Raw genomic sequence first — 22,643 nt, 5'->3', positions numbered from 1 at the left:
TAGCTGATCCTCTTGGCTCAGTCTCCCGAGTAGCTAGGTACAGGCACCCAACACAACAGCCAGCTATTTTTAGAGATAAGGTCTAGCTCTTGAACTCCTGAGTTCCAGCAATCCACACATCTCAGTCTCCCAGAGTGCTAGGATTACAGGCATGAGCCACCGCACCCAGCCAAGACCAAGTAAACATTGATAGAGAAATAGGAAAATCTTAATTAAAAATCTTGGCATAAGAAGTGTGTGCCAAAATAGGCTCTTACAGCACAACAACATCCCAGCTCACACAGCACAGTCTGTGAGGGAAATTTTAGCCAGTAAACAAATAATTGTATTGGAACACCCTCCCTACTCACCTGATCTGGCTCCCAATAACTTTCTTCTTTACCTGAAGATAAAGGAAATCGTGAAAGGAAGACATTTTGATGACATTCCAGACATCAAGGGTAATATGAAGATAGCTCTGATGGCCATTTCAGAAAAAGAGTTCCAAAATTGCTTTGGAGTGTGGACCAGGCGCTGGTGTCAGTACATAGCTTCCCAAGGGGAGTACTGTGAAGGTCACCATAGTGATATTCAGCAATGAGGTTTGTAGCACCTTTTCTAAAAGGAGTTCACATATCTCAGGAAAGTAAAATTAATTTTTCTCTTCCTTTGAGAGAACAACTTTCTTCCTTCTCTGAGGCTCTTCTTTCTATCCATCCTGAGGCTAACATCAGTGAGTTTACCCCAAGGCTTCTACAAAAAGTTGGGACAGCTGTCCTCCCAAAGCAAAGGCTAACATGGGGGAGCCAGCACTAGCACAGGGTATAAAATAGTAGAGGAGCCTCACACATGTCTAATTCCTAGATTATGGAAGAATGTCCAGCAATACTAGCATCTCCAGGCGTGGGAAGGCTGAAGCTGTGTGGGGTCATTTGGAGTCAACTGCCAAGTAGGGTGAGCAGAACTCACGTGGGAAAACAGTTCTTTGTTTCCTTGAGACATGCTGAGCCTGCCTCAGTTCCCAGCCCAGCTCTCACTTTATCTCTAGCCGCCTCCTCCTAGAACCTATCTTCTCCCACTGCTGCAACAGAATCCTCATCCAAACCTCTCAGCCCCACTTGCAAAATGCCAAGGGAGGGCACAGTGGGGGAAGTTGCTGAGGGCAGGCCACATCTTCAAAATCTCAGCCCCATGGTATTTCATACTTGGCAGATTATGGCTCAGCAGGCTCCCACGTGCTACCACTACCAAGCCAACCTGCTCCTCACACCCCCTGCCAAAGGCTGCTGGCAGATAAGGAGGCTATGGCCTCATCATAGCCCACGACCCATCAGATTCAGGAGGGGGCAGGTAGAAGGAGCTAAAAACTGACCCAGCAGGAATGAACCTCACAGGCTTAAGGTAAGGAGAGGGATGTGGACATCTGGTTTGGATGTGGAAAAAATAAAGAGTAGGGGCTACCAAGCCTGGGTAAATAAAGAATGGTTCAATGTCTGGGAGGCACCATATTTCAAGAGTTCAGATGCACCATACTTCAAAAGAAGGTTTTGCCTTTAGAAGTCTAACAAATATAGCTGTCCCTAACTCTTCACCCAACCACATGATGAGGGCCTTAGAAGAAAGCCACAACCAAAATCCCAAGGAATTTATGGGCTTTTGAAATTGGTTCATGCTCCATCAAAGGTTGTCCTTCCTACAGTCATACAGCCCATAAGTTAGTATCACAGAAACCACCTCCTTGTACTTCATAGGCTGCATAGACCGTGTGACTTTGTTGGCACCAGGGCAAGCCTGTACCATGTGTGGTCTGAATAATGCCCAATGTCTTTGTAACTTTACATCCTGGATTTTCTGGGACAGTCCTGATGTCCCCTCCCCTCTGGAATCCTTTGCTGACCTCTCTGTCCCTCACCCTGAGAGGTTGGGGCCTTATCCAGCCTTAGGGAGAGGGCTGCAGGCTAGGAAGCGTGACTTTTTATGGCTCTAAGTGCTTCTGACTAAATCCAGTGTGCTGATAACGCCAGCCTTGCAAAGCTGCTCCTTCCTTGCAGTTCAGCCTGATCTGAGGCGTGGGGAGCCGACCTTCTCTCTCCAGCCCGGGACGCACTGCTGAGGGGCTGCTATGGCGTGAGATTAGCGGAAATCCTTCGTCCCTAGTTGGCTTTCTGTCCTTTCCCTCTTGGGATCTCCCCTGCCTGGATGGTTTCTCTGAAGAGATCAGCTGTTTTCCACTGAAGTATCTGCCCTCCTGGGCCACCATGGGGAAGACTCTGATTAAGATTCATACCAGAGTCCACGTCCAGCTCCGGCTGACTAATCACTGCTCTCGGCACTTAAGTGTGCGCATCCTGAGGATGGGGTCCCGACTCCAGGGTAGGGTCCTGACTTCTGTCCCCCGCTGCCCACTGGGAGCCACTCCTGGTTATGGGAGTCAGCCAGAGCACCTCCAAGGTAAAAAGACTGTCCTCTGTTTTGCTGCATTCCTTAGCCTCCCGCTGTACCCACCACATCCAGCTCAGAAAAACAGCTGGAGGAAGGGGCAGGGCAGGTGTGGTTCCTCCATACTGAAAACTTAATTTCTTGTACAGGACTAACCTGAGATGGAATGATAGCCTTCCAGGTAAGATTTTCTGTCAGGAGAGCAGTCCGACTTACATTGACTGAATAACCGTATTTGCTAAGCATTCTACTAGAATGCATCCCTGTCCACGGTCTTACTGACTGAGAACACCAGCTCCCAATGTGATGTGGCTTCTGGTGACCCCTGCCTTGTTCTCTTCTGATGTCATAGGGTCTGCCTCTCTCCTTCCCCAGCAAGCAGAGGGCTGAACTGTAGGCCAAGCTAAGCTTGCACTAGAGTGGCCACGGGCAGCTAAGCCAGTCACACTTCCAGAGAAAGGGGCAGAGGAGTGCTTGGAGAAAGAGCCAAACTAGCCACATGCTGCACCAGGCCCTTAAAGGTTCTGTTTTAGTGATGACCTATAACATACTCTGAGGTCCATAGGCACAAAGGGGAGCATCAAGGAGGACACTGGGCAATAGAAAAGTTAAAGAACATCGGGAGCTCTGGAACAAGGGACCTGGCTCTTAATTTCATGTTCTTTCACAATACTTTCTTGGCAATTGAGACCTAAATCAAAAGCAAATGCAGGTTATTGACCTAATCCAGGGGTTCTCAACCTGTGGGTCACGACCCACCGGAACTGTATTAAAAGGCCACGCGGCCTTAGAAAGGTTGAGAACCACTGAGTCCTAATCCATCCTAGTCCACTTTCCATTCCTGGAATTCAACTAGAGTTAAGTCCTTACTTAGACATCATCAATAGGTTCTTGGAAATTGCAACTTTAAGCAAAACAACATAATGAAACCACTTTTTCCCCCGTCATCTACATTATAACAAAATGACAATGAAGAAATTGATGTTATTTGAGGAACTGCCATACCTGGTTTCACTTAAAAAATCAGTTTCCAAGACCCTTAAGTGAGGACTCTATATATGATCAGTAGCATCTTGGAAAGAGGCTTGGATTCCATCCTTGGCTTTGCCTTTACCAACCAACCACATGATTTCAGGCAAGTTTTGTAACCTCTCACCTTCACTACTTAAAATGAAATGCCTTAAAAAGTTTAAAACATTAACTAAATTTAAGATTTTACCCAGAGACAAAGAAAATATAGCTAGGACCCTAAGGGAGGTTTTGAAAGCAGAAGGTGAGAGCTGTGGCCAATGTACCAGTGGTGAAATGATGAGTACAAGTAGACAGCAGGTGCCCTGCTATCACCCAGCCCCATAACCCAAATTCCAGAGAGCAGTGATTTTCAACCAGTGTGCTGCACCAGTATATCATAAGAGGATTTTAGATGTTCTGTAAAAAAAAAAAAATTTTTTTGAGACAGAGTCTCACTATGTCGCCCTCGATAGAGTACCGTGGCATCACAGCTCATAGCAACCTCAAACTCTTGGGCTTAAGCGATTCTCTTGCCTCAGCCTCCCAAGTAGCTGGGACTACAGGCACCCACCACAACACCTGGCTATAGTTTTGTTGCCGTTGTCATTGTTGTTTAGCTGGCCAGGGCTGGGTTCGAACCCACCAGCCTCTATGCATGTGGCTGGCACCATACCCACTGTGCTATGGGCGCCGAGCCAGAAATTTTCAAAGATTATTAATTATTTTCAAATGAAGTTCACAGCACAGTAAGAATATACTGTTTTTCCTTTTTTTTTTTTTTTGATCAACATAATTTAAATGTGCCCAACTATAAGCTAAGTGTGCTGTGAGATAAAAAAGGTTGAAAACACTGCTCTAGAGAATCCTTAGCCTATGCTGAAAGAGGCCCCCCAGGCTGGTCAGGTGGGTGCAATGGTCAAGCCACAAGGGAGCCAAGAAGAAGCAACACCCTCGTTCTGAAAGGTTGTGTCGTATTTTTAGAAGAGACCTTTAAACTTCTGGAGCTAGCTCTTGTAGGGGCAGGGAACCTGCAGCCTTGAGGCCAAATGTGGCCCGCCCCTCAACTGAATCCAAACTTCACAAAATCAATCCCTTTATTAAAGGACTTGTTCTGTAAAATTTGGATTCAGTCAAAAGGCCTAGAGTTATAATAAGTCAAGAATCTAGACTTATAATGGTCTGGGACCATCACAATCACTTTCAGAGCCTGGGTTTTCTTGTCATAGGTCACAAAGGAAGAGCCACACTGGTACCACCAAGATGGCCAGCAGTGGAAAATGTAGACATTTAACCTGAAACCAGAAGCTACTTCCTTGTGAGTGATGTGGGCCACAGTCTGACCTTGATGGCTGCTGTTTGGTTGAGGGTGTGAACAGCTCCTGTTTTTCCCTGCCAGAGCTTGAGCCCTGTGAGAGCCTTGGAAACAAAAAGTTCCATTTGAGAAAGAAAGAGATAATGGGGTAGTTTTAGGGGCCAGAATACCCTTTTTCTCCTGACAGTTTCTTCCCTGACCCAACCAGATCTTCTCAGAGACACTTCGGGCTCGAGAGTGTCTGAAAATATGAGATCTTTCCACCTGTTCTAACCAGATCCTTCTCAGGCAAAAAGAGAGGAACCTGGCCAGGGACTATTCCTCTGCTCCTTCAAGAAGCTCTTGGGAATTCCGAGAGAGTTTCTACCATCCCACAAAGTCTTAACAGCTAGAATAGCTGAAGAGACTGATAGCAACTGCAGAAATCCAAAGGACACCAAGTGCTACATGTTAGGACACTTGGTATTTGACAGTAGTAGTAGTATATGACATTCTCCTCCCAATTCCTGCCTCTCAAGGCCCTCCACCCAAAGGCAGACTTAAGACCTGAACCATGGTCCTGCCTCTACATCAAGGACCGTCTGTGATTCAGACTCTTTCAAATTAGGGCTAAAACCAGGTCCAGCACACCAAGGCAAGAAAGGTACAATTTTTAACAAATTAAGCCAAAACCATAAGCAAAAAAACTTTCAAAGTGGCCACTCTGGTTTTTGCTGTTTCTCTTGTCCTATTTTTTTTTTTTTTTTTTTTGAGACAGAGTCTCAGTACGTCACCCTTGGTAGAGTGCCATGGTGTCCCAGCTCACAGCAACCTCAAACTCTTGGGCTTAAGCAATTCTCTTGCCTCACCCTCCCAAGTTGCTGGGACTACAGGCACCACTACAGCACCCGGCTATTTTTTTGTTGCAGTTGTCACTGTTGTTTAGTAGGCCAGGTTCAAACCCACCAGTTTTGGTTTATGTGGTTGATGCCCTAACCACTGAGCTTCAGCTGCTGAGCCTCTTGTCCTATTCTTGATGTATCAAAATAAGTATGGGGCCTGGCTCACATGTATAATCACAGCACTTTGGAAGGCTGAGGTGAGAGGATCACTTGAGGACAGGAGTTCAAGACCAGCCTGGGCAACATAGACCCTAACTCTACAAAAAGAGAATTAGCTGGACATGGTGGCACATACCTGGATTGCTTGAATGCAGGAATTTGAGTTTGCAGTGAGCTATCTCTGCATAGCGCACTCCTGCCTAGACAACAGAACAAGATCCTATCTCTAGAAAACAAACAGAAAAGAGTGCAGCAGCCACAGCTGGTCACACACGTGTGCAGAGGGGCACCTAACAAAATGGAACACATGTTACTGGACAGCAAGGGGTATGCTAGGACACGAAAAGCCTACTCATGTCCCTTTTGCTTTTCCAGGCCTAGAGTCCCTACGAGATAGTGCCCATTCCACCCCAGTGCGTTCCTCTTCCCATGGGGACACCTTCCTGCCTCATGTGAGAAGCAGCCGGGCAGACAGCAATGAGCGAGTAGCCGTGATTGCAGATGAGGCCTACAGCCCTGCAGACAGCGTGCTCCCCACCCCTGTAGCCGAGCATAGCCTGGAGCTGATGCTGCTTTCCCGGCAGATCAACGGAGCCACCTGCAGCATTGAGGAAGAGAAAGAGTCTGATGCCAGCACCCCAAATGCTGCAGAGGTGGAGGCCCTTGGGGGAGAGCTGAAGGCCCTGTGTCAGGGGCACGGCAGGCCAGAGGAGGAACAGGTGAATAAGTTTGTTTTAAGTGTCCTCCGTTTGCTCCTTGTGACCATGGGACTCCTCTTTGTTTTGCTCCTCCTCCTGATCGTCCTTACCGAGTCTGATCTTGACATTGCCTTTTTCCGTGATATCCGCCAGACCCCCGAGTTTGAACAGTTCCACTATCAATACTTTTGTCCCCTCAGGCGATGGTTTGCCTGCAAAATCCGCTCAGTGGTGAGCCTGCTCATTGACACCTGAGAAGGCATGACTCCTCCCAGTAACTAGCCAGGTGGACCAAGGAGCCCGGCTACCCATTCCCAGCAATGGGACCCATCGCAGAACCATCGGCACATATACCAAGTCCTCCTCTCATGACAAAAAGTCCACTGCAGCCTAGGAGGGTTGTTTCCCAGAAGAAGAAAGGGATAGGCTCATGCCCTGTCTAAACAAACTGGGAAAATTCATTTTCTTCAGAGGTTCTTTCAAGAAAGGCTCAGCGACTCTGTTTCTCATCCTTCCAATTTGCAGGATAATTTTTGGTTTTGAATTTTGATTTTTCATAGATGTGTATTATTTTGAAAGTATCAAATAAAAATAATTTATTTTACTATTACTGATTATCGCAGTCGTGTCACCTAGCAGGTGGGACACTGGTTGAAGACTAGAGTGCTGCTGTCCTCTGTATCTGCAGGAGCTTTCCTACTGGTGCTACTGGATTCCAGTAGGTGTACTGCAGCCTCGGTGGGGCAGGCCAAGGGTCTGGACAGTGGGGACTGTTTAGGTTTTCTTGCCAGACAGAACTTTTAAAAAAGTGAACACCCTTGTAGAATGATTAAATGGAAAGTTGTTTCTTATGATGGTCTGAGTTGGATTTTCTTTTCCTTTTGTTTTTTCAAATCTGAGCAGAGTGGGCATCTGAAGGGACCACCGCTACAGCAGCAGCAGCAGCAGGGGTGGGGTAAGTCTGTCCCCTTAGATTAGAACCTAGTGGGCATCACCATAGCTTTGTATATTCCTGATTCTGAACTTAGACTTCTATGATTTTTTTCTGAAGAACCTCAAGACTTTTATGGTGTTCGAGGGAAGTTAAATGAATTCAGTGGTGCCAGAAATAGTATTGTCAGAAATGATGGACAAAGTATAGTTAACAGAAACCAGAGCTAAGTTACCTGAGACTGTTGAGATTCAGAGAGCAGTGCATATTTTGTACTCAACCTTCTCCCCGCCAAAAGACTATTTCAATTTATATTTTAACAAAATGTTATTTTCTTATCAATTCATATTTTATTTTTACTTTATGGATTAAGAAAATAGAACCTGATGAACTAAACGATGCAAGAAACTGATCCTGAGAATGAAAAGCTTCAGAAAATAGAATTCCAAGATCAACAGCAGCCTTAGAAGGGACCAGGAAAAGAATCTCCTTAAATAGAATTTCTAAGAGATGCCTACAAAAGACAGAAGGTGAATGTGGCAGAGACCAACACTTAGATGTAGAAATGCTGCCCCCTAAGGTCATCCCCTGCATCAGGAAAATAAGTTCTAGAAAAGCACCCTCCATCCTCGCCGAGGGAAGCCCTGGAGGCAGCAGAAGCACAGGCACATGAAGGGTCAGTGTGGGCCTCGGTCTGAGTTCTTCAATTTTAAAAACCAATCACTCACAAGATCTTGTTTTCATCTCAGGGAGAGATTGCTAAGTCATCTGGGATTTGAAGGACGATCAATGGACATATTCCTGGAACCTACACAATAGTGAAGCAGCTGTTGGACAACCCAAATGCAGAACAGAAAAAGTTATTTGTAGATTTGCTCTCCCCTGTTTTGTCCCTTGAGATGTAGAACCATGTCCACATTTAGAATATAACAGTTATTGGGTGTTAGTTGTGAGAGGGAGGGGTTGCAAATTTTAAAGAATGACACCCTTTTCATCTAGACCAGAGGTCAGCAAACTTCTGTAAAGTGCCAGACACTAAATAGTTTGGTTTTGTGGGCCATACTCAGTCACAACTGCACAACTCTGACATTATAGCACAAAAACAGCCAGATAATACATAAACAAAGCAGCATGGCTGTGTTCCAATAATACATTGTAAAAAGAAACAAGTCGTTGAATTTGGTCCACAGGCCATACTATGCCAACCCTGATCTAGATAATAAAACTAATCCTTACCAGTATGTTAGCAGAAGAGAGTCATGTGTGTTCCCATCCTAACATGTGTCAAAGATTTAGGACCATTTCCCAAAGGAGGTGCTGGTGTTGCTTGTTTAAAGGGTGCTCGAACAGCCAACCAGCAAAGAGATGTCTGATGCCAAGATGAAGAAGATCAAGTACGGGAATGAATGCTGAAACATGGCTGCTCTCTAAGAATAGAAAAGGGCAGGGCTTCTCTGACCATTTCCATACCAGCAACAGTTTGGGCAGAATTGCAAACATCTATTTACCAAGTGACAAGAGAAGACTGCAGGAGATTAGGGATCACATGAAACCAACTAGCCACTGCCACTTGTCATCTACATAGCAAAGGCTTTATTTAGCACAGGACTAAAATGAAAAGTAGACCCAGAGAAGAAAAGGCTGTCGGGGGACAGGGGGCTGGTATTAACCTGGATATTTACTGTCTTATGCAACATAGCAGATTACCTTTTAGTGTAGTGCTCCTACCTCAGTCTGTAGAACAATGGTGTTTCTATGCAGTGAGTGATAGCCTTGACTCCGATCTTTCATATTCACTTTAGAGACAGATGCAGTATTCCATTTCTGGTATGTTACCTGTGTCTAGAGTTTAACAGTACAGTAGTCCATGCCATTTCCAATAGGTGAATTTTGCTCTCTGAACAGAAACTTTCAGATTACTTTTTTCCAGGGCTCATCCCAGAAAATAGGAAAGTTTCCTTCAATTTGCTTGAATGACAAACCTCATTTGTTGGTAACTGGTCTTTTTTAGTATCTCTCCATCATTAAAAATTGCTCAAGTTTTTAACTTGCTTTTACTGTGTTCTACTATGTCTCTCATTTTCTCTCAAAATTAGTTTTATTTCATTGTAGAAAAAGCAATTGGTTTCCATAGCTTCATCAGAGGAGATAAAATTTTTACTAAAGAATAGTTGTACTGCATCTTTAAGCAGTAGAGGGTAAACTACCTGCAAATGTGAATTTCTTAGTTTCATTTAAAATATATATTAATAGTTGTTAACCTTTCGTGTGCCAAAAACTCAAGTTACATTTTCCTTCAAAGCAATGTACCTTTTTCTACATATGCAGTATGTAGTTAGCATAAAATCATTGGTGCCATCAAGATTATTTTTAAACTTAAATAAATATTTAAATATCATGGAAGAGTGGGCTCTTTCTTTTTTCACTTACAACCTGTCTCACTTTTTCCCCCTTAAAGTTACCAATACGCAGATAAAAGGACACCAGTGGGATTTACATAGCTGACTACTGTTCATGACTGGAATTACATACAATGATCATTTTGCTTATGTCTGTCTATTATCTATCTTTGCCTGTCCCCACCCCAAATGCTACCATAATAGAACCTGAGAAGCTATAAATGTGAAATAATTTAGAGATGAATTGGACCTCAGTTTTCTAATGACAAAAACTAAGGTTAAGTTATTTTGCCCAAAATTATACTGTCAGAGCTCAAATTAGATAACCTAGAGGGGCCAGCTTCTAGTCCAGTGTTCTTACTAAAGCATAAGTGGGAGAACAGAAAACATTTCCTATGAAGGAAACAGAATGATATCACCACCACAGTAATAAACCACGTATTTACAATGTACAAAATATGTATATCCCTGGAACATTATCTCATCTGATTATGTAACCACCACATTGTGGCTATGGAATTGGTAATAACGGTCTGCTAAATTCCATGAGGATAAGAGGTGACACGGGGGGCCTGGCCACCTTGCACTCATTGTGCAAGCTGCTTACCTAATCTTCCTGTTCTCAATTCTGTTACCAGATCATATTCCTAAATACCAATCAGGTTATGTCATTCAATCTCCAAATTCTCAGAGGTTCTCACTACCTATAAAATAATAAGCCAGTGCCGCGTCCCCACTGAAGTTTGTTTTTATGACAAAAGTCTTTGCTTGAGGTGATCTGAAGAGTAAAAAGCATAAGAACCACTAGACTTGGGTAGCTTCCCATGGCCATACGAATTCATAGCCACTTCCCTTTAGCTAATACCTAAACAAGAAATACCTACAGGCACACCCTGGTTGGGACTCTAGCCCTGCTCCCTCTGCTTTGGGTTCCTCCAGTACAAAAGAGCCTCTCTGCACCTGAACACACTTTTGGTTTTTGCTCACACTCGTCCTCTACAGATCCCTCTAACTTGCTCACGCAGTGGAGTAAAACAGGCAAAGCACACTTTTAATACATTTCTTCTTGCACAGCTTCCATTTTGGGAAAATGGAATATGGTTTATACTATCTTGGAACTAAAACTCATTTCCAGCCATCAACAATGTACTATAAAGCAGGAAGAGGCAGGAGAGGGGTGGAAAGGCACAGCCATGGGTGTAAACTACTAAGTCAGAATGGACAGACTTACCAGGCACAGTGGGACACACCTAAAATTCCAGCTACTCAGGAGGTAAGGTGAGAGGATTGCCTGAGCCTAGGAATTCAAGAGCAGCCTGAGTAACATAGCAAGATCCTGTCTTAAAAAAACAAAGGCAGAGACGGTCTAACAAATAGGACATCTAAGTTTTTGGAATATGAAGTTAGGGGGCATGTATTTCTTCCTCTCAAAGGAAGGTATTTCCCCACCCTACCCCCACTCCGTGTATTATATGCTGGCTGAGAGGATTGAAATCTTTTTTTTTAGAGACAGAATCTCACTTTATCACCTTCAATAGAGTGCTGTGGCGTCACACAGCTCACTGCAACCTCCAACTCCTGGGCTTAGGCGATTCTCTTGCCTCAGCCTCCAGAGTAGCTGGGACTACAGGCACCTGCCACAATGCCTAGCTATTTTTTTTGTTGCAGTTTGGCTGGGGCCGGGTTTGAACCTGCCACCCTTGGTATATGGGGCTGGTGCCCTACTCACTGAGCCACAGGCGCCGCCCAGAAATCTTTTTTTTTTTTTTTTTGTGGTTCTTGGCCGGGGCTAGGTTTGAACACACCACCTCCGGCATATGGGACTGGCGCCCTACTCCTTGAGCCACAGGCGCCGCCCCCAGAAATCTTTTTTTTTTTTTTTTTTTAAGAGACAGAATTTCACTGTCACCCTCGGTAGAGTGCCATGGTGTCGCAGCTCACAGCAACCTCCAGCTCTTGGGCTTAGGCGATTTTCTTGCCTCAGCCTCCCAAGTAGCTGGGACTACAGGCACCCACCATAACACCCGGCTATTTTTTTGTTGCAGTTTGGCTGGGACTGGGTTCGAACCCACCACCCTTGGTATATGGGGCTAGCGCCCTACTCAGTGAGCCACGGGCGCCGCCCAAGGACTGAAATCTTTATATCCACAGTTCCCTGCTTTCCTAGAGAATTCCCTTTGTAAAACCCTGTCTGTAAAGAGGAAACTGAAAGATCAGAAAATTCAACTAGGACTTCAGCAACTCAGATTCTATTGATTTCATTTGTAGTCTGATCTAGTCCAACCAAGTCTCTGTCTACCCAAAATGAGAATTGTCTCAAGGTCACATTAATAAAAGGCTGGACAGCTCGGCACCCATAGCAAAGTGGTTACAGTGTGGCCACATACACCAAAGGAGGCGTGTTCGAACCTAGCCGGAGCCAGCTAAACAACAATGACAACTGCAACAACAACAACAACAACAACAAATAGCCGGGCATTGTGGCAGGTGCTTAGTCCCAGCTACTTGGGAGGCTGAGACAAGAGAATCACTTGAGCCCAAGAGTGTGAGGTTGCCACAGCACTCTACCAAGGGCGACACAGTGAGACTCTTGTCTCAAAAATAAATAAATGAAAAATAAATAAAAGGCTGGGCATCCCCCAAAAAATAAATAAAATAACTCAAGTGGAATTCAGAGCTTATGCCCGTAAAAGATATTATAAAGGCCAAACTTACAGAAAAGGATTATCCTGAAGGGAGCAATCAAAATACATACGTAATTACAGAATCTACACAGCTGTGAGTCTTCTGGGAGAAGTACATTTCACTACAGATTACAGTGTAAGACTGTCCCAAGGGAGACAATTTTCCTTTATATGCTTTCTAGATTTAAACAATTACTCCATTATAAAGCTCATCACCAAGAAACAAGTCCCTACTCATTCTCCTTCCTTCCTGCGTTGTCTGAAGAAGATAAAACTCTATTAAGTAAAATTGGATATAAGTAACACAATTTATGAAGCTACAGAGGCAAAAGAAACCACAAAAGTGAGAAACATCAAAAATTTACTAACATTTATTGCAGAAGCCAGGCAATTACTGCCAAGTATTCAAAGCTTAAATGGTGGTACTAATTTGATGAAGGGTAGGTTTCAGCATCTTAGAAAGAACAATTCCAATAGAACAAAACACTAAAGAACCTATGAAACTAATTGGTATAAAAAAGGGAGAGGGAGCCTAAGGCAGTCCTTTACAGTGTTTCCTAAATAGTTAAATATAACTCATTCTCACTTAGCTTTACTTTGTCTTTAATGTTTCCATCTCACTTATCAATTACTCATAATATCTAGAAAATAGAGAACTCCTATTCCTTACACTCTCAAACTTAACAGACTAAACCTCAAAACACTTAGATTTTAATTATAAAGGAAATTAATTAGAAAAAAATTTCTTCAAGGAAATTATACATCGCTTTATGAGAAGATAATATTTCCACTTAGAATTCAAACATCTTGCCAAAACTCTTTACAAGTCTTTCAGGAGTAGTTAGGCAATGAAGAACAATGCGAAGGTTGGACAGATGTCACACAGTACTATCAGTCACCAATTTAGCAGCGCCCTTTCCCAACAACAGACACAATGAAATTCCCATAACTTCTGAAAAGAAAACATATTTTATACAGAAATACCAAGGGTGGTTATTTCACAACATTTCCCTAAAATATGAGTTGGAATGAAGGTATTCAATCTCCTCTGGAGAATTCAAAGATATGGGTGTCTGGGACATTCTTTAGCCATGGCACACAGTACGACAATAATGAAGAAATACATTTTACATCAGAGTATACATAAACACATCTAACTACAAGTATCTGTGCATATGTACTACGTTTTACAAAACAATGGGTTTTCTGTTCTTTACTAATTCTTTTCATTGTTTTAAACAGTAGTCATTAAACTGATTTCATGTGAAGAGCTATAACTCATAGTCTTGAAAACACTGGACTGAGACCAACCTTACACTGGAGTATCCCTATATAGGATCAGGACAGAGCCAGACCCTATGCCTAGGAGCCCTGGGATTCCTGAGTATGTGTCAGGAGCCATGTAGAAGAGGGAGAAAAGAAAGGCTCAGCACACTCAGAGCCAGGCCCTGCCCCAAATAAACCAAAGTTCCTCAGCAATTATCTGGGATTTCATGTAAGATTTATCTTAGAGACAGGAAGCAAAAAGGTTAAAAAAAATTAACAGGTTTGAAAATCACTGAGTTAGATGACCTTTCAAGGATCCCTTTCCAGTGTGTAAGTCTGGAAATAAATATTTGTTCCAAACTACAGAATAAACCAAAAATCAACATATTACTATAGAATCAAAACCATATTAGACCACAGAAACTTTTAATACTGATCATTCAAAGCTTTGTAATTTATAATGTTAGAACTTCTGAACATACTGTCTGATTAAAAGTGCTGAAGGCACCTCAGCCTCCCCTCAAATACCCTCCCCATTCTCTAGAAACATGCCCCAAGACTTCTGTACTAAAAGGAAGTTCTGTTCATGGTTCTTATTAATGAAGCAATTTTATATTTGCTAAATATGACATAATACTAGTAAACTCACTAAGCCACATGAATTACAAGGTCCCTTAGTGATCAATTTGAACAAACCAAAAACTCAGCAGCTTTTGTCACTCATAAAAACATGTATCTTCCCATTGGAATTACCTCCAGCCATTATATACCGAGTCGGGTGCATAGCATTGATGGAACACACGGAGACAAGGCACTCCCCACCAAGAAAAGAATGTACCCCCTTTCCTGTCTCGTGGAAAATTTCTACCCGCCGTGGACAGGCCATGCTGGCAATTATGAAACAATCTTCTTGTTTAGGGTCCCACACAGCTTGGAACCTGGTCAGCCATCGCCCAGTGATAGTGTTGTGCCTAGTGAAAAGAAACAGCATTTTTTAAGTAAGGGTTACATAATTCAAGGTAGCAGTGATTGGGCAGAGATAAGCAATCCTTATCCTAAATGCTAGGTTTCTCTGCCAAGTTTCTTCTCATTAAGTTACCGAGTTACCACCAACCTTCTCTCATCCTCCTTAAAAGACTGAAACTCTAGACACAGATGTCGTCGTCCTCATCTGTGAATCTCCAGCACTGAGCACAGTGATTTGTGCTTAGTGGATGGAAACTGAAATGGTACCTTTTTTTTTTTGTTCACTTTTCCTAGTCCAATGGACAAGGAGAATTTTCTGTGGGAAATCTCCCTTTTATAAAGCACATCTTAACAAAAGAAGTCCTAGAAATAAATCTATAATCTTGGTTATTTTTTTCAATTTTAATAGGATCTGCTATTTCCTCCTCTGATAACTAAACCTCAAACCATTTTATATTCCATACGACTTTAAAATAAAAAACACATTTAGGGCTCAAAGGAAAAATCTCAAAAAATATCTAGAGACAAATGAAAATGAAAACACAATATACCAAAACTTACAGAGTACAGAAAAAGCAATAGTAAGAGAGAAATTTAGAGCAGTAAAAGCTTACATTAAAAAGATCTCGCTCTGAGATAGCAAAACTTGATTTTTTGGCCATGACCTACATGACAGAAGCATCCTAGGAAGTCTTAAATCATACTTCTGAGTTTTTAATTTATATAGTGTTTTTTATGTTTTAATATTTTTTGTGAACCGGTGTAAATTGTTAATGCATATAAGCTTGTGTATTTTTGTAAATAGTTTTGTGATTTATTTCTTGCCCCGAATGTAAATAGAGTCTCATTTCTTCCAAACTTATTTGAAGCTAAGTTGTGGGGTTTGGGTTTTGTTTGTTTCTTTGGTTGGTTGGTTGGTTGGTTGGGGGGTGGGGGAGGGGAAGGGGAAGGGATTTTGTACCTGGAGATAGAGATAATCTTGTGGTTTAAAGCAAATGTCCAGTTGAAAGCAATTTAAATATCAACAGAAGTATTTCAGGTTAAAAAAAAAAGATCTCGAATCAGGCAGTGCCCATGGCTCAGTGGGAAGGGCGCCAGCCATGTATACAAGGCAAAAACACACAGGCAGGCGTTGTAGTGGGTGCCTGTAGTCCCAGCTACAGCACTCTACCCGGAGTGACAAAATGAGACTGTCTTAAAAAAAAAAAAAAAAGAAGACAAAAGATGGCAAGTATTAAGGAAGGTATAGAGAAAAGGGAGCCCTCATACACTTTGGTGAAAATGTAAACTGGTGCAGCCATCATGGAAAACACTATAGTGATTCCTCTAAAACTTAAAAATAGAAGTACTGGCTCAAAGGGGTCGGCCCCATATACCAGAGGTGGTGGGTTCAAACCCAGCCCCAGCCAAAAACTGCAAAAACAAAAAACAAACAAACAAAAAAAGGTAATTTGGGGCAGCACCTGTGGTTCAGTAAGCAGGGCACTGGCTCCATATTCCGAGAGTGGTGGTTCAAACTGGCCCTGGCTAAAGTACAAAAAAAAATAGCTGGGCGTTGTGGCAGGCACCTGTAGTCCCAGCTACTCAGGAGGCTGAGGCAAGAGAATCGCTTAAGCCCAAGAGCTGGAGGTTGCTATAAGCTGTGACGCCACAGCACTCTACTGAGGGCCACAGAATGAGAAAAAAGGAAAAAAAAAAAAAAAAAAATAGAACTACCACATTATCCAGCAATCCCAACTCTGGATATATATCCACAGGAAATGAAATCAGTATTTCAATGAGATTATATGTATTCCCATGTCCATTGCAGCATTATTCACAATAACCTAGATATGGAATCAACCAAATTGATCATCAACAGATAGATGAATGGGTAAAGAAAATGTAGTTTATATACACAGTGAAATACTATTCAGCCTTAAAAAAAAGAATGAAATCCTTTCAGTTGTGATAACAACGATGAACCTGGAGAACATTATGTTAAATAAAATAAACCAAGCACAGAAAGACGCTACCACATGATCTCACCTATGTGTGGATATGGAATTTAAAATAACTAAACTCACAGAGAGAGTGTAGAAGGGTTGTTAATAGGAGCTGTGGGGCTCGGGGCCTGTGGCTCAAGCAGCTAAGGTGCCAGCCACATACACCAGAGCTGGCAGGTTCGAATCTAGCCCAGGCCTGCCAAACAACGACAACCGCAACAAAAAAAGTAAAATAGCCAGGTGTTGTGACGGGTGCCTGTACTCCCAGCTACTTGGGAGGCTGAGGCAAGAGAACCGTTTGAGCCCAGGAGTTGGAGGTTGCTGTGAGCTGTGATGCAACAGCACTCTACCCAGGGCAACAGCTTGAGGCTCTGTCTCAAAAAAAAAAAAAAAGTAAAATTGTAGACCTAAAAAAAATAAAAGGAAACTGATAAACTGGAACAAAAGAAGTTTGAAAAAGGAAATATAGAGGAGAAAACTTCCAAAAAAGGAACATATTCATGCGAGACATGGTGGTTCATATTTGTAATCCCAACACTTTGGAAGGCCAAGGTGGGCGGATCACAAAAAAAAAAAAAAAAAAAGAAAGAAAGAAAAAGGAACATATTCAAATAAGGCCTTTACAGATTATAAAACTCATGAAGGAACAATCAATATATATCACACACCGTCCCCAACTTCATAAATACTGATTAAGAGGGATTTGTAGGGAGAAGGCATTGAGTAAAGTTCGATGTGATACACATACACACCCACACACAAAGTAGTTACGAAGGAGGGTAATCAAGGAAATAAAGTAGAATGGTGGGGAGCCCTTGAAGTCCAGAATAAACAGGCACAAATCACAAATAAACAGAGCATAGCCTCACCAGCAAGTATGAGTTAGTCGTCTTTACCAAGGTAACATGAATAATTGAGATCAAAATAAAGTCATTAACCTTAACCAAGAATAATCTTTCACCTGCAGAGAACAGCTACTAAAAGAGACTTGAACCTCTTTATAAACATAGGGACCTGGAAGCAAGAACCCTGCTGGATAGAAACTAGCAAACTGGGACACTGAAATAATATAACCCCAAATCAAGCCTATTACATCTCTTTGACAATCAGATGTCCAATGTATGCACTCCAACAAATAGCTCATAGTATTCCCAGGTCTACATAATTTGGCAGGTGAAAGCCTACCTGATGGTGGTGAGGAGCGGAATCTGAGAGGATATACAGCTGCTGTCAAAGACTCTGCAAAATAAAGATAAGGAATAGACCAACACACTCTTTTTATTATATCTTAAAAATTTTCTGCTATAATATCAGTGTATTTACTAAGCTTCTCATTGGTTCATGATATGAAATATATTGTAATTTTAAAATATGTAGGATCAGGCTCTAAGAAACCTCAGCTGATAAATTAAAAATTATTAAAAAAATTATAAGGAATATTGTAAAATTCAATGCTTATAGTTCAGTGTAGAAATAATTTCTTTAAACACTATTACACCAAACTTGAAATGTACATTAAAAGTGATAATCTGGACTCTAAAACTATATTCAGATTCATAATAATATGGGACATACATAAGTGTAGTCTAAAAATGCACAAAGAATCTCTGAGGGCATGCATGTATCAAGAGCAATTTCCCACTGAGACTCATCAGTTATAAGCTCGACAGTGTTATTTTAAGGTGCTGCCCAGATTAAGACCAACCAGCAACTAAGGAAAGAAGTTCTGGGACAACTGGAGAGGAGTCCAGAAGCCTCCACTGAGCACCCCAGCAGAAAGAACCTAACCATATTACTGCCACCTCCCCTTCTTCTTGGGCCTACTGATTGTTTTGTTTTTGTTTTTGAGACAGAGCCTTAAGTTGTTGCCCTGGGTGGAGTGCTGTGGCATCACAGCTCACAGCAACCTCCAACTCCTGGGCTCAAGCGATTCTCCTGCCTCAGCCTCCCAAGTAGCAGGGACTACAGGCGCCTGCCACAGTACCCAGCTATTTTTTGGTTGCAGCCATCACTGTTGTTTGGCAGGCCTGGGCTGGATTCGAACCCGCCAGCTCAGGTGTATGTGGCTGGCGCCTTAGCCACTTGAGCCACAGGCACCAAGCCAGGCCTACTGATTCTAATGTGGTTTCTTGACATTAGAGCTTAATGCCTAATTAAATTACTAGAAAGCCAAACACTAACGGTTAATGTAACAAGAGTAAAACTTTGCAGTGTAAATGAACAGGAATGGGACAAAGGAAACTACATGGGTGGAAAGGGGATACTAGGATTCCCTGGTGACTAATTTCTTACTACATCACCTGGTAACGCTCACAGACTTTGCAGAAAATAATTGGGCACTTGTCACATATTGCAGACCACGCTCTTCCCAATAGGTGAGTCCAAGCTAAAATTAGGTGCCATTCTGGAGCATGGCTCACAGTATACTCAATAGAAATCTGTTGAGTGACTAACAAATTCGAAAATCACTTAAGGCAAAAGTCTCATTAACTGAGAAGTGCTTACAATATTAAGCAAAATCACAGATTATAAAACCAAACAAAATAATTTTCCTTTGTGGTTACCCTAACATTCCCTCCATCTTTCTCTACTAACATTATTTTCTGGGTTTTGTTCAATTGATTTACACTACATTTTAAAATCCATCTTTAGGAAGTAGCTATATATCAAAACTAAAACCCTAGAACTATAAAACTGTATCTAATAGTTTGCACGAAAATACCAAACCTAATTTTTGCTGTTTTTGCCTGCTCATGGTCAGGGTCTCTGTAATTTCCATTTAGCACATCGTACTTGTAGGGTAGCCCACAATCTCCAAGTACACTAAAATTCTTTCCAAGATACCACCTAGCCTAGTTTCTAGATTCTTCGGTGATGAAAAGGAAGCCTGACCATCAACTTCCCAGGGTAGCTTTATTCCTTCTTTGCCAGTCTCAAGGAAATTTCCCAGGATCCAAAAACTGCTAAAAAGCCATCAAGTACAAGTCATTGGTCTTTGGGACCCTAGATTCAGCCACAAAACAGTAACACTCAGGATTAAATAGGGAACAGCAATAAACAAACCTTTTGGTTTACTGACAAGCTACAGACTATTTAGATTCCTTAAAAATATGTATTTGCCTTCTCAATTTACCTCAGCTTACAATCAGCACATGTGGTCAAGATTCTGTTACCAGTATGAGGTGAAAAATAGGCTGAAGCAATGCTCTTTGTATGTTCAGTCAAAAAACTCAAAGGCTGGCTTCCCCTGGAATTCAAGCGCCTTGCATCATAAATATGAACATCCCTGAAATGGGAGGAATAATTATCAGTGTTGCCACATTACATATAATAAGCCTCTAGAATAGAACTGAACATAAGTTATACACTCACATACTTGCTACACTGAAGAACATGTGAGACAGAATCCTCTACTCCTCTGCATCCTAACAAATACTGGTATAGAAAAAAACTAAACTATTAGAAAAATCCCCAAACTACAGAAGATATATGTTACCAGGGATAGGGAGACAAGTTTCTAGTCGGTTTTCTAATCCAAGAAAAAGGTTTACACAGACAAGTCATATATTTATTTTTCTTAAAATTTTAAGAAAATATTTTCTTCTCACAAAAGTAGAAATAAATGTATATAATGCCAAAGAAAACAAAAATGTGTATTTCTTTCAGTATCTTGACTATTTCTTAAATACAAAAGAATTTCTCATTAAAAAAAAAAAAAAAGCTCAGGAAAACTTTAACCAGAATAGAAAGGAAAATTATTTGGCCTTAGAGTATTACAAAGATTAAGTATCTTTGACAACCAAACTAAACCAAGTATTCATGATTTAAAAGGCCTAAGTCATAAAATTTTATAAAGAACATACCTCAATCCTGCAGTAATGAAGAACTGTCTATGCACTGGGTGTACATGAACAGTTCTTATTTTTGTCAAAGAAGAATTGATAAGTTTCTCATAAGAAGTTCCAGGTGTCCGTCTATCCACCAGTGACATATTTCCATCCCAGTGTGCTACTATTAAAGTAGAGGCATCTTCCGCCAAGAAGTCAAAGGAGGAAAAGGTACTTCTTTCATTTCTATACACCTAAGAACATCAGTAACAATAAGCTTATAACATTCTTTTAATAAAATCTATGCATAAATTCTTTGGTAAAGGGGTTACAAAATACTTTAGCCAAATAACCTCATTTATCCTCCCATCACCCCCATAAGAAGCACAGGACAAAATGGAAACAAACCTCAAGAACTTATCATTTCTATGTGTTGGAAACATTTTAGGTCCTCTCTACACGCCATTGTGAAATATACAATATATTATTAACTATAATCACGATACTCATCTATCAAACATTAGAACATATGCCTTCTATCTACCTATAAAATTTTTTTTAAACAGGAACAAAGGCACTGATCAGCTATGAGACTTGCCTAACATCAAATGGCCCATCTACCCATGTCAGGGATACATGCCAAATCTCTTGAATCCAATAAACCTCAATTCCAGATCTATGTGACAAAATTTACCAGGAGATAAACTGAACTAAATGTGACAAAACTGAAATTATATAAGTATTAATAACTATGCCAACCAGGTCTAAAATACATGGCTGAATGCTCATCTACTCCTGGTAGAAAAATAAATAAAAAATTTTGACAATTAGGCTACCTGTGTCAAAATACCTACTGTGTATGCTCTTTGACCCAATAATTTCACTAAGAGATATACAATTATGTCTGCTGCAAGAATGCTTATTATAAGAGCAAAAAGAAGCGATCTAAATATCCACCAACAGACAGCTGATTAAATAAATGATACATGTCTACTTTGAAATACCAGGCAATGCCCGAAAATAAATCATGAGATAGTTTTGTATTACTAACTGTCCAAGATATACTTTTTACTGACAAAAACGCATTATAAAAGGCAATATATGTAGTATGATTCCATCAGTGTAAAGGAGAGAAAAAAAAACTTTACAGTCTTGTAAGTATATGTGCACTTTGTTAAAGCAGACTTAAGATGTACAACAAGGTTACTTCTGGAGAAAGGGAATGGAAGACGGTAAATTTACTTTCATACTCTATTTACTGTAAATATCTTACCACAAGCATGCTGTTATAATTTCTTCATTACACACAATCCATAATACTATCCCTTTGGGTTTAAGGCTCATACACATAAAGAACAAAATATAAATATTTCTATCAAAAGTAAGAGAGAGTAAAATAAAAAAGTAAGGGAGAATGACCACAATTATTCTTTTGTTTATTTGAGATAGAGTCTCACTCTGTTGCCCTCAGTAGATTGCTGTGGAGTCATAGCTTTTAGCAACGTCAAACTCTTGGGCTCACGTGAACCTTCTGCCTCAGCTTCCCAAGTACCTGGGACTAGAGGCACTCATCACAACACCCAACTAGGGTTTTTTTTGTTTTTTTTTTTTTGAGACAGAGCCTCAAGTTGTCACCCTGGGTAGAGGGCCGTGGCATCATAGCTCACAGCAACCTCAAACTCCTGGGCTCAAGCAATTCTCCTGCCTCTGTCTCCCAAGTAGCTGGGACTACAGGCACCCGCCACTACCCCCAGCTATTTTTCGGTTGCAGCCGTCATTGTTGTTTGGCAGGCCCGGGCTGGATTTGAACCCGCCAGATCAGGTGCATGTGGCTGGTGCCTTAGCTGCTTGAGGCACAGGTGCCAAGCCGAGTTTTTTTTTCCACTTCTATTCTTAGTAGAAATTGGGTCTCACTCTTGCTCAGGCTAGTCTTGAACTCCTAAGCTCAAGTAATCCACCTGCCTTGGCCTCCCACAGTGCTACGATTACAGGCATGAGCTACCATGCCCAGTCCTCAATTCATATCGTGGAATCATGAATTGCTGCTGATTTTTAGTTTTAATAAGTATAATTATAAACTAAGATTAATAAATGAATGTACTAAAG

The 22,643-nt window shown here is 41.5% G+C and overlaps 2 protein-coding genes across 10 annotated transcripts in view; one reads left to right on the top strand and one right to left on the bottom strand.

Moving 5' to 3' along the window:
• The window catches only part of FRMD5 (FERM domain containing 5), a 368,456-nt gene extending 358,648 nt beyond the window's left edge, over positions 1 to 9,808 (top strand). For 2 of the 8 annotated variants that reach the window (XM_053595092.1, XM_053595088.1), the window contains exons 14-16: positions 6,157 to 6,500; positions 7,383 to 7,434; positions 7,784 to 9,808. In XM_053595092.1, the coding sequence (XP_053451067.1) occupies positions 6,157 to 6,500; positions 7,383 to 7,434; positions 7,784 to 7,797 (410 nt within the window). In that variant the 3' untranslated portion in view covers positions 7,798 to 9,808. Of the gene's footprint in view, positions 1 to 6,156 lie in introns of all 8 variants that reach the window. The other 6 variants (XM_053595090.1, XM_053595087.1, XM_053595093.1 and 3 more) reach the window with 3 other exon arrangements.
• A 3,077-nt stretch (positions 9,809 to 12,885) lies between these two features.
• Positions 12,886 to 22,643, bottom strand: part of WDR76 (WD repeat domain 76) — a 55,715-nt gene continuing 45,957 nt past the window's right edge. For both annotated transcript variants that reach the window (XM_053595765.1, XM_053595764.1), the window contains 4 exons: positions 20,574 to 20,791; positions 19,844 to 19,996; positions 17,896 to 17,949; positions 12,886 to 14,730 (listed from right to left, as the gene is read on the bottom strand). In XM_053595765.1, the coding sequence (XP_053451740.1) occupies positions 14,463 to 14,730; positions 17,896 to 17,949; positions 19,844 to 19,996; positions 20,574 to 20,791 (693 nt within the window). In that variant the 3' untranslated portion in view covers positions 12,886 to 14,462. The remainder of the gene's footprint in view (positions 14,731 to 17,895; positions 17,950 to 19,843; positions 19,997 to 20,573; positions 20,792 to 22,643) is intronic.

The sequence above is a fragment of the Nycticebus coucang genome, chromosome 6 (assembly GCF_027406575.1).
Source record: "Nycticebus coucang isolate mNycCou1 chromosome 6, mNycCou1.pri, whole genome shotgun sequence".
NCBI classification, from domain to species: Eukaryota; Metazoa; Chordata; class Mammalia; order Primates; family Lorisidae; genus Nycticebus; species Nycticebus coucang.
Note: the sequence above shows the minus strand (reverse complement) of the source record. Positions and strands in the feature narration are given on the sequence as shown.